The 13,049-nt window shown below is 30.5% G+C and overlaps 1 protein-coding gene across 1 annotated transcript in view; it reads left to right on the top strand.

Moving 5' to 3' along the window:
• LOC145319977 (uncharacterized) overlaps nucleotides 1-13,049 on the top strand; it is a 91,507-nt gene that overhangs the window by 55,950 nt on the left and 22,508 nt on the right. Inside the window, exon 8 of the mRNA XM_080162388.1 lies at nucleotides 11,464-11,955. Coding sequence (XP_080018514.1) covers nucleotides 11,464-11,955 — 492 coding nt within the window. The remainder of the gene's footprint in view (nucleotides 1-11,463; nucleotides 11,956-13,049) is intronic.

Raw genomic sequence — 13,049 nt, 5'->3', positions numbered from 1 at the left:
CAGAGGAATAAAATAATTTGTTTTATAAATGCTCATTATGTAAAATTATTATCTTGAGATGCACTATCGCCCCATTGTCCCGCCTTTTGTTGTTTGTATTATTTATTGTTTATCGGAAGGAATTGTCATTTTTCAAATTAATAAAAAGAACGGGGAGCAACGGTGCTTTGTAGTTATTTTCAGGGGTCGTAGTATGGGATAAGACAATGAACAATTATTTTATCAATCTATATTCCTATATGATAAACAAAATTATCCCAGCTTTAGAACATTTATTGTGTATTTTTTGTACAACCCTATCAAGATTAAATAAAAGTCCCGAACGTTTTTAGGCAAACGATTTGATATAAAAAAAAATTACATTTAAAAGTATTGATCAGTACGTAAGAAATTTGCATTCGTTGACTTTAATTTTTATATTTGTGTTTTTGACTTATTTGGTTATAAATGTAGCTTTTGGTATAAGAAAAGGACAATTGATAACAGTTTTTGTAAGTTCAATCCTGTCTTTTGAAACCTTCCTCCGATATTTTTTACCTACCTACAGTAATTCAATTGATACAATTTGCTGGAAAGTTAGAAATATCATCGATCGTTCTACCCTGGTATTCTTTATTTTTTTTGTAAACATTAATAAACCAACAAAAATGTGAGAATAAAATTACATTTTGTATGATGAAACTTTTTTGCGTCAACTAAAGAAAAAAACACATTACTTTTTACATCTTATCAATGAATATATTATTTGTATGTTTTACTAATGTATCTGGTGCGAAGCTACTCTGTAACTTAGTACTGTCCGTTACACACTTTTTATTCCTGCATAAATTCCATTATTAGTTCTAAATGTTTGAATCGTCCCATCAATTTCAAACTTTACTTGCTGATTCGAGGCCCAATAAGGTACTATAGCATAGCTATTATCTTGAATTGTGTTCTGGTGTTTCCAAGTACGACAAGGTACAATGTTATAATGATATAAAAATCTTTACAATTAAGTCTTAAAATGTAAGTATGCTTGTAAACGATTGACTATAGATTTTGCGAAATAGATTTTCTGAATAGAACATAAATTTAGAAAAAACGTACAAACCGCCTGAGGCGGGGGAATATTAAAAATTTCTACAAAAGTCGGGCTATTTGATTTGAGCATTTACGAACAAACAAAGTTCTAAGACACTAACAGCGAGTTCAGAATTTAAGCCAAGTGGTTTAAAATTGGCTAAACTAACTTTTCCTCAGGGCCCATCCCGAATTTTGGAATTTTTTGTTTTTGGCATTTGGTTATTGACTGTACCATTTCTAGTACCTTAGATATGCAATTTTTAAAACTTACACCTTAAAATAATAAATTTTTTGGACATTTTTAGTTATCTCAAAAGTTAAATGTGGTTGTATCATTGCAGTTATACCACTCCTAAATTTATACCAAAGTAGTGATAATTCCCTTTATCCCTGCCATTTGACCCTAACAGGTGCAGCAATAAAGAAATACATGGTGTTCATACATTTACAAAAAAAAAAATAGGAAAATGATCATAAATAGAAGATTGTGAAAAAGAGGCTAAATTGTATCACAATAGGTACTCAATTGTCCTGTTTTTAAAAAGTTCTTCTAATACTTGAGTCAACAATCTTTTGGGTTCCCCTATATATTGTAGGAACTAAAATCTGTAAGCAATGTTATTATTTCCAATATTTCATTTATTATTTAAATACATGGATATCTAGTATGAATATATTTAATTTTTGCAAAACCAGTCTAATCTAAACTTTCTTGCTGGTTTTTTTTCTTTACTAGTATGTATTCACATCAAATGTCAAAACTATTTAGGGAGTGTAGCAATTCTATAATCGTTACCAGAAAGTCCATTTAAAACATGCTGTTTTTTACAACAAACTTTTGCATGATAAAATTATCCTATTTATCTGACATTTTGTAATAATTATTCCTAAGACAACAAGGTACAATATAATAAGCGATTGCATCTCCATAATTAAATTTTAAAGATGGAATTATGTTCTTTTACTGCATCATGTATTGAGGCAATGTGGCAATTTTACAACGATCCTCATAATAAAGTAACAGGATGTGTGTCTGTCTGTCTGTACCGAATGATCTCGCTAACCGCTGAACTGATTGGGTTCTATTTAACAGGGTAGCTTCTCATAGGTCCCGGGAAGGATTATAACTATTTTGGGGGAGGTTACCACCACCCTCCTAAGAGAAATCGCCCCTAGAAAAAAATTAACACCCTCCAAAAAAAATTATTTTCTTTAACTAGAATGATAAATTGGGTTATCAAATTTGACTCTCCCCTCCTCAAGTGCCCCTAGAGGCCTCTAGGAGCGTAGCTGCTAATTTTATATAATTGTATTTTCTATATTTTGATATTTAGAAATTAAAGTTCTACTTATTATGTTTTGACACCCTACAAGGGTTATTGTTCGTTTGTCCTTCATTTTAATTTTAGAGCTTTGCTTTTATGGATGTTGTCATCCTTGTTATGAATAAATTTAACTTAATTTTTTAAAACGAAGATTTCTATATTTTGAGTAGGTCGTTCTATCTGTCTACCAGTCAAAAACGGATAGCTTTTAAAGTCCATATCTCACTTTACAACATGCTGATTTTTAACTTTTTGTATTATATAAAGATCCAAGTTTTTAAAAGCGAAGCTTTTCTGTAATTATGGTCGGTTCGTCCGTCAGTAACCAATGGTTGGCTATTTTCGTTATTTTAGGCATAAGCGAAGCATCTCTATAATCATGTCCTAAAAATGTAAGTATGTCCTTAATCAATAATATCCTGTATTTAAGCAGTTTTTCAACAAATATACTTACAATTTGTTTGCATTTTATACTTTATAATCTGATTATTAGTTTAATGTTCGTTTGTCTTACCATTTCAGAGCTTCGCTTTTATGGATGTTGTGCTACTTGTTATAACTTATTTTGACGATCAACCCGCGCATCCACTTCTCATCAGGAAAGTGATAGGTTCAAACCTAACACTAAACACCGCATCATAACTAAAGACGTTAAACTCTATAATCGTTACCAGAATGTCCGTCTATCTATTCTAAACTTGTTAAATTTGTAACTTTTTTAACATCAATTTTTATGTGATAAATTTATTTGATTGATCTAATTTTTGGCATACTGAATCTTAGGACAACGTAATAAGCGGAGCATCTTTATACTCAAGTCCTTAAAATGTTAGCATGTCCTTAAACATTAGCCTATATTTAAGCAGTTTTTCAACAAATTTACTTAAAATTTATTTACGACTTTATACATTCATATTCTAATAATTCAGTTCTGACACTCTACACGTCATCCATGTTTTTAATTAAGTTTGGTTAGTAGGTCGGTCTGTCTGTAACTCCTATGGTTAATTTAGGCATATTGTAATTTTCTCATTTATTTGAAGCAAGTAAAAGTGGCGGCACAGAATATGACGTCAAAAAAATTAAACAATGAGAGGCCACTATAAATTTTACCACATTGGTCAATTACAGTGTATAATGGCCTCTCGTTGGTGAATTTATTTGACGTCATAATCTGTGCCGCCACTTTTACTAGCTTCCATTGATTTCCAATTTTTCATGCTGAGGTGGATTCTTAAAAACTTTTTGGCTCATTGGCTAACTAAAATTAGTGATGCTCCTAGTGATTCAAACATATCCCCTCCAATTTTTTAGCGAGCCTAACTGATTTTAATGAGGCAGTGAGCCAAAAAGTTTTTAAAGAATTCAATTCTGCTTTCTTTAATATTTAACATCCATTATAGCAAAGCTCTAAACTGGTAGGACAAACGAACATCAAAACATGTAGATTGTCAGAAAATAATAGGACTTACGCTCATACCATTGTAAGTTGTTGTCTTGTCTGGACGACGGACGGAATGACCCTAAATATCTTTTTGACAACAATTCTTTGCATGATATAACAATCCTATTATGATTTTGAAAAGCCTAGCTTTCTTTAATTAGGGTCTGTACAATTACATCCTTAACAAATTGCTCTAATCATTAGTGTCCTGATTTTTATTTCGAAATTTTCATAAAGATTCATGTAGCATAGCAAATCTATAATTGTTGCTGGAAAGTCCGTTATTTTCATATTTCTGGTATTTGCTATTATTGGATGTTGTGATCCTTGTTAATTGAAATTTAATGTTTTTAAACATGTTTACATGGTACCAAAATGTCCCAGAGAAATAATCATTTTAAAAGTTTGAAATGGACTTACATAATTTTGTCATAGGTTATATAATTTAGCTTACAAATGTAGTGTTTGAAAATCTTATTAATAATGTAGCTGCACTGCTAAAGAAACGTACTTTCTTGTTTTGGTATTACTGCTTCTTCTTACTGCATGTTAGAACTGTCTTATCAATTTCAAACTTTGCATGATGATTCCTATGGCAGTGTTAGAAATTAGAATATAGAATTAGAAAGCGTAGCAACAATATAATTTTACCAGAAAGTCCTATATATTGTGCAAAAAAAATATGTACATTTTCGTTTAGAGTTTATTTGTTTTTCATGATTTAAGGGAAATGTATTAGAATTTAAAAATCTTATTTAATTAAATCGCTCAGAGACAAAAAATAATTTAGAAAAAGTGTATAACATCATCAGGAGTTAGGGAACAATTACATCTTTTTCTTTTCAGTGTATTCTTTGTGTGTTTTAGGTACAATGTTCTTGTCTACTTGTCTAATAAAAAATATTTTTATAAATAACTTTATTTCCTATTAAAAATAAATATAATAAAGCTTGTCCATTATGTCTCATATCCCCTATCCTTATAATAAAATAACAAAATGTCTGTTTGTCTGTCTGTCTGTGTGTCTGTTTGTGTGTACCAAAGGATCTCGCTAACCGCTGAACCGATCAGGCCCTCTATAACAGAGTAGCTTTTCATAGGTCCCGGGAAGGTATATAACTATTTGGGGGAGGGAACCACCACCCTCCCAAGAGAAATTGCCCCCAATAAAAAATTACCCCCCACAAAAAATAAGAAATTGGGTTATCAAATTCGACTCTCCCTTTCTTAAGTGTCCCTAGAGGCCTCTAGGGACGTAGCTGCTAGTTCTGATTATAGAACATATACCTAATTCCTTTTCTATTACGCGGTTTAACAAATGCGCGATAATATAACCAAACTAAATGACAAAGATTTAAACGAATAACAAATAAGCTTGTATTATGCCCCGCCCTCATTTTCACATCTTCTCTTATCCTTATTATCAAGATATTAAGTTGTAAAGATGTCAAATGACAAGGTTTTCCGTTCTATTTGTTTTCTCAGCTTATACAAATTACAACCCCTCCTCTTTTTTTTCTTGGCCATTTTGAAAAATAATCCTTTCTTTTGAAAAATTCCCACCCCATTCAATTGATTTATTATCATATCTATGTAGCAAAACTTTATTTCCGGTTTATCTAGGGATAAAGAGAAATCTTTTTTAGATGAAAATTATTTATTTTGAAGATCATTGACATGGAACTCAGAATAGTATAAAAACATAATTTCATATTTTTAATTGCATCTTTAAGTTCAAATTTGTACATAATTTGGAATTTACTAATTTTATAAAAACAATAATAATTTAGTATAGAGTAATAAGAGAATAGCACATTTAACTTTCCCTTTATCCAATTTAGTATGAGGAATTTATCTATTTCATATGTTTATTACTAGCGAAGCGAAGCTACTATATAATTAGTAGCGCAGCTACTTTATAATTCGATATGTCCTTTTCTCCATCGTTAAGAAACTAAATAGGGGAAAAGTAAATTTGTCTCAGGTGGTAAATAAGTGAATTTTTGGTGAAGATTTCTTGTATTAATGAGAATCCAGTATGATTTAACTTGGTCTCTTTATGTTTTGTCAAGCTACAAAAGACTCAAATCATTAATCAGATATATTATATGTTAGTAATTTTCTATATATTTATCATCTTTTATGACTTTTATATCTTCGCTGCTTATACAGTTAGGGAGTTGAATCCATTTTTATAGAAGCAGAAATATAATCTATGATTATGGTTTGGACCCTCTAAAACTGTAATCTACCTTTCCACTTTCCCCTCTCTTGGTGAAGATATCTTCAACGCCGATACGATTTTTGAAATGTAAGATTCTACTTTCCCCTCTCTTGGTGAAGATATCTTCAACGCCGATACGATTTTTGAAATGTAAGATTCCACTTTCCCCTCTCTTGGTGAAGATATCTTCAACGCCGAAACGATTTTTGAAATTTAAGATTCCACTTTTGCCTCTCTTGGTGAAGATATCTTTAACAAGAGAGACAAAAGTGGAATCTTATATTTCAAAAATCGTATCGGCGTTGACGATATCTTCACCAAGAGAGGGAAAAGTGGAAGGGTAGATTACAGTTTTAGAGGGTCCAAACCATAATCATAGATTATATTTCTGCTTCTATAAAAATGGATTCAACTCCCTAACTGTTATAAGTGTTGTCATCCTTGTTCTGACCTTAAACCCTCTTCTACCTTACTTTTTTACAATTGAAAGTTCAATTTTTAAAAGAAATATATTCTTTTGATTATGAAGTATTATTTAGTACAAAACAGTAAAACTTTCATATTTAATTTCTTTATTTAAGTAGTTTTATTGTATCTAGCTATAATGCATTTGCATTAAAGAATGTTTTTTTTTTTAATGAATGTATTCTTAACCAATTTGAAAAAAGATCTATGACAGATACAACCCATATTTTAAATTATTTTGAAAATATTTTTACAAATTGAAATTTAAAAATTTTTAAAGACCAGCCTAATTCTCAATACATGAATTTGGGGCATAATTTGTGGGGCCGGGATTTGTAATCATAAAGGATAACTAACAAACAGGTTTAAAAAGTTAAAAACATTGAATGTGAACACATGGTTCTGCAGGGTAAATTTATATTTTTTGCCTGAACTAGAAACATATTTTTTTTATTTTAAAATTAAATAATATTGGTGTGAAGGAGGGGGACAAAGTAAATAATGGTCTATATAATAATATGAGTGAAAATACCCATAAATGTTATTTTGTTTTTAATCTTTTCTAAAACCAAAATTAAAAAGCATTTTAACTAGGTAAAAAACCTAGTTTAAAACACTATAATTAAAAGTGCTGAGTTTGCATCAAAGCTTTGACTTTAATTTTTAACCTGTTAGTATAAATTGAAGAACTTGTCACCTGTCAATTGTAATATTATCCTTACTCAGGAATCAGGGATAAGTAAATAAAAAAAATATTCCATCTAAAATAATTTAAATTTTTACAAACAGATTTTTCTTAAGTTTAAAGGTTAATTATGTTTTTTTTGTTGACCATCATTTTTTAACAAAACTATCACCCTTTTAAAAAATAAAAATATGTATTTTAAAAATCTTATAGAAAAAAACACTTTAAAAATTATAAAAATATTTGTATTTGCCTTTAAAAATACATTACCTCTTTAAATAATTGAGAAAAAGTTATATTTACAGCACTAATATTTTTTTTTAAATTTGATAAGTTTGCGTAGCATATTATAAGGACTGTTATGAATTGATCTATTAGCATTTTCTACATTTCGCAAAATCTACAAGAATGCAAAATCTACGCATGACCTTTTAAACTTTTAAAACTTTAAAAATAATATTACTTTACTTCAAGTTCTGAAATTCTAAGCATGTTGAAATTCGTTTGTTGAGCTTCGCTATTTTGGATGTTATCATCCTTGTTTTTCTTTTCAAGATTTCTTTCCGCTGCACTGTGTATCTATCTATCTTTTATAATACTAAAATAATTTGTTTGATCAATCTTTTTACAAGAAATGAATGAATATTCATATAAATCTTCTTTTTTTAATATACCAGCTACTATATAATTTTTTAATTTTAAAAACATAATTTTAGTTCCTGCGGGGGGAATCTAACCCTACAGGGCCTTATCCCTATTTTATCCGTGGCTGGCTCTACTAACCTTTAAGTTACCTAATCTAGCCTAACATAAAGAAATGTATTTTTATCGTAAAAATTTCGTTTAAAACGCTTTTTTCTTATCTTGTCTACCATAGAAACGTGTATTAAGAATTAAAATGGGCTTATTACTTTACTTTCATTTTTGTAGATTGTTTTGAATTATTTGTTCTACTAGCTACGGCAGGATATGATGAATTCTTTCTTGTTTTTAACACAAGAAATGTATGAAAATATTGTAATATCTCCTACCCCACTGACATACCATATTAAACTTTTTTTCTGTTACTAAATCAGCATATCAATATAATAATATTGATGTATATTTCCAAAGTTTGTGAGGGGAGGGGGGGGGGGGCTACAATGAAAAGGTTAACCACAAGTTTTGGGTGTAATACCTGCCCCCCCCCCCTCCCTTAAAAAAAGATATGAAAATAAAATTGGGTGCTCCGCGCCATAGCTTAAAGCTCAAGTTTTTATAAATCATTTGAATTCTACAATTGATTTTTTTTAGTTTATGGTGGGGGGGGGGGGATGGAACAAAATATTTTCTTCTTTTTTACTGGGAGTGTGGAGATACCCACCTCCAAAATAGATAATAAAAAACCTTTTCTGGATCTATGAAAAGCTTCACTGTAAAAAAGAATTTATCGGTTCAGTGGTTAGTGAGATCCTTCGCTTCAGACAAAAAAGCTTATTACTTTATAAAATAGGATAAAATTACCGGTTAAATACACATTTGGTATCAAGCCATCGGCGAGTTTTATAGCCATTGATTAGGCATATAAAAGATTAGATTTTTATAAATAGGGCAGCAATAACAACCTAACAGTATTATATATTTGTTTTTAGAAAAAGTTGACATTATTTGATTGTAATAAAAAGAACTAACTATTTAACCTAAGTAGGTGTAGATTTGTAGATATGTAGATTTGGTGAATTGTAAAATACGTTAGTGAGCGAGGAATTTGCAATTATTTTAAAGTTACAGATCTCCAATTGACTGACTCTTAGACTTTAATATAGACATACACACCTTAGCTACAGAATTGATGAGCTATTTATTTGCCTTCGGCCTCTGGGCTAACAAAACGGGTTTTAATCTTATAATTGTACATTTTTATATACGCGGAAAGCTGTTTATAATACTATGCGATAAATAACTATTATGATATTAGTATTATTGTCTAAAATTAAATGAATCTAAATCTAAGTTATTTCTTATCCATAACATTAAGTTTAAGGTTGATAAAAAAATAACAATTTTATTAGGATAACTTCATACACCTTCATTTAAGGTATCATATTCTATTGTTTTAATAGTATCTATCTATATATAGTCAACTAGACTAAAATGACAAAAACCATGAAAATAAGGGGAAAAAAATAAAGTTTAAATAAAAATCTATGCCTAAATTACATGAGTGTATGTAGATGATTATAGTTGCTATGCTTTCTAAATTATACCTAATTGACACAGAAATTATCATGCTAGAATATTTCCTACATGCCTAAATTTATGATAAGAGTTTTCAGATACTAACGCACGGACGGAGAGACCCAAATGGGGGACTGCCATTTACACATCCACAAGATTCGCTTTTGATAATTATAAAAAAGGTTTGTTTTTAAATAGCAAACATTAATGGACTATGTATGATAATTTTCTTTTCCGTATCTGCGGCAACTGTTAATGCAGATATAGTGTAGCCATCTATCCCTATGTATTCAGTTTTAAAGGACCATTTTTTGTTCGTTAGTTCACTTAAAGGAGATTTTAATAGAGTATGTCTTTTTGTAGAGTAATCATGAATATTTTTTTTACATGTTTCATAAAATTTTAAATTGAAGGTAAGGAAAATATTTAGATTTTTATATAAAGTAATATGTATTCATCTACCCATTATGATCGACTACAGTCTATACCATAAGCTTTTATAAGGGTGGGGGGACAACACCCCCCTTAATATTTAAATCGTAAAACTGCCTTTCTCACTCCAAGTCTTACACTTATCTTGCAAAACTCGGCGCATGTCACTATTTTTTAACCATTTAAAAGAATTCCTGAAAAAGAATATTATTAATTCTTGAGTAGCTTCATTTATAAAATAAAAATATGACTAATCTTACCTCTAATGTACAAAGATAGGGTCTTTCTGATAACTATCAAATAATCATTTTTATCATAAACTTTTTGCTAGCTTAATGTCAATCACTTTATAACAATGTGCTTAAGTTTAGGTTATTAAATAAAAAAAAGTATATACATTAGGGTGGGTCGATTTTGGAATTTCACATTAGTAGACATTGGCAAGGGTTACTAGGCCAGTATAAAAACCTGTGAAACTTGAAAGAGGTTTTTTAATCCAAAAACAACGGGCGCGCGGGGAGTATAAAATATGCCCGCCCCCCTATAAAACCAAAAATTGTAATTTCTTTAAATACTGGCATGTTGCATATCAAAATGACCGCATCGAAATGCTGATTACAGATCTAAAAACCGTTTTGAAAAATATTGATTCAGTCTGAAATGATTTTCAAATAACCTACCAAAATGAACAATTTTGACCAAATCAGCTGTTTTTAGGCAATTAATGCGATCTTTTTCGAACTAGGAGCAATATTTTTCAAAACGGTTTTCAGATTCGTAATCAGCATTTCAATGCGGTCATTTTGATATGCAACATGCCTGTGTTTGAAGGAATTTAAATTTTTGGTTTTATAGGGGGGAGGGCACATTTTATACCCCCCGCGCGCCGGCAGCCATAAGAGCCAAGTCACTTTTAAAACTTGAATGGGGCTTATCATACATATATATGACTTCCACAACTTATGATAACAGTAAAATCTAAAAAAAGGGGGAAATGGGCCCACCCTAATATACATATTACCTAAAAATGTTCAAAGGTTAACTTCATTATCTTATTCTTCTAAAAATGTAAAATTGCTCTAGTTGCTATCCTATTATATAACTGAGCCTATTTTTAAGGAGCTTCACTTATTTCTAAGGATGGTTTTAGGCTATTTAATCTTCAGATTTAAAACTTGGAATGGTTTTAGACTATCTTTATAAATACAGATCCTCTAGATGCTATGGGCGCAACCACTAGTTACTAAAATAGGATTGTGCAACCTTATATTTAACAACCTTGAATTGAAGCATATTCCGTTTTTGTTGATGTCACTAATTTAAAATTAAAAGGGGTTCTTAAATTTAAATAGTTCGGTCCTTATGAATATTTTAATCACATTTTTAAAATACTTTCTTAAAAGAGACATTAAGGTCAAATTAAAATATTTAGGGTTAAAAAGTATAGGTTCAATTACAAAAAATTGTATTGTTAACATTTTTAAATCATTAACTGTTACTGACTTTTGTATCATCTGTATTTATTATGAAGGCATTGTAGATAATGATTAACATACCAACGGACATGCTCGGATAATTGTAGAATCTTAATAAACTTTTCATTTAGGATGGTTACCGGGATCCAAGCGTGAGCCCAACAGCTGACAACAGCAACCTGCATGTCTCCGAGTCACCGGTCAACAAGAAACAGTCACGAGATCGGCTTTCTGACCAGTCACAAGCCTCTAATCAGTCACGTGATAGACTTGCTGGCCAATCACGATCCTCGGAACAAGCTAGGGAGCGGTCAAATGACAGGCTCTCAGACCAATCCCGAGGGATGGACATGAGATCTGACCAATCGCGTACTTCGATTCAGACAAGTGATATGTTGTCCGACCAATCACGATCCTCCAATCAATCACGTGATATGCTGTCTGACCAATCACGAGCTGATCAGCTGTCAGACCAGTCGTCTGAGCCAGATATGGGAAGGAGTTATGAGTTAAATAGTGGGGTTGGTGGCCCTGCAGGGGTCGAGGATAGTATGTGTATGAGGCCGGAAGTAAAAAGATTGCTGGAGAGACTCTACTACCTAACCAAAAAGCTTGAAGTTCAGGTAATTTGCAATTTGTACTTAAAACACATTAAAAAAATTGGTTATCCCTTTAATCCAGGAAACAAATCCTTATCTATTAAATACATGTCTAATTTAAACTTGACATTCCAACCAAACAAAAACTGCCCCGTTTGTAATTCAAATTAGAGGCAAAAAGTTGTTATCAGTCAGAATAATAAGGAAACAAACAAACATATGTATAAATGAATAAAAAGGCAGTAAAAAAGCTTTCTGTCCGCCCAAAACCCAAAAAGAATTAATTATATATAAAACAAACAAAACCTTCTGGCTATCTATCTATCTATCTCTTTATTTTGTGTGTATTCATGACTATTAGATTATGTATCTGTTAATGTATCTATATCTCTCTGTTAATACATTTATCTATCTATATATTTGACTATAAATTAATATATCTAAGTATCTATCTTTTTAAAAACCCGCGACTGTTGCGTAACATAACGAAAGACGTTCCAATTGTACTTACTGCTACTTCTTTATATCTGTCTGTCTTTCTATCTATCTTTAGTTTGTATCCTAATAGCTATCTATCTATCTCACTAAATCTAAACAGAATTAATTATAGCCCAAAAGTTCCTCCTTATTTGGTCAAATTCTTTCTTCAGATAATAAAAGAGTAACTCAGATGTTGAAATAATTAATATATTAGATATAGATAAGTAAACTAAGTAACTAAAATAGGAAAAAGAAAAAGATAAATAGATCTATGGATAGATGGATAGATATATCTCTTGATATATATGATAAATAAATAGATAGATAGATAGAGAAAAGAGAGGGATATAAGAGAGAGTTGTAGAGATACAAAAAGATATAGAAACAAATGTATGAAAAAAATAATAATTAATTTTTTAACTCTCAAATCTAAATACCCTTTTAGAGAGACTTTAACATACATCATTTATACATACAAACAAACAAACATGCCTTAGTTTCAGATATGGGGTTCAGATAAACAACACATCAAAAAAGTTTCAAACATGATGGCATGTCTTTTTTTAATGGGGGTAAGGTCAATTGAAGATAAATTAATCTTTCCCCTATTGTAAATGTTTTTAGGGAGAGAGTACACA

This window comes from Acartia tonsa, chromosome 5 (assembly GCF_053477335.1).
Source record: "Acartia tonsa isolate MP-2025a chromosome 5, ASM5347733v1, whole genome shotgun sequence".
Taxonomy (NCBI): domain Eukaryota; kingdom Metazoa; phylum Arthropoda; class Copepoda; order Calanoida; family Acartiidae; genus Acartia; species Acartia tonsa.
The sequence above is the reverse complement of the archived record's forward strand: the minus strand, read 5'-3'. Positions and strand labels throughout refer to the sequence as shown.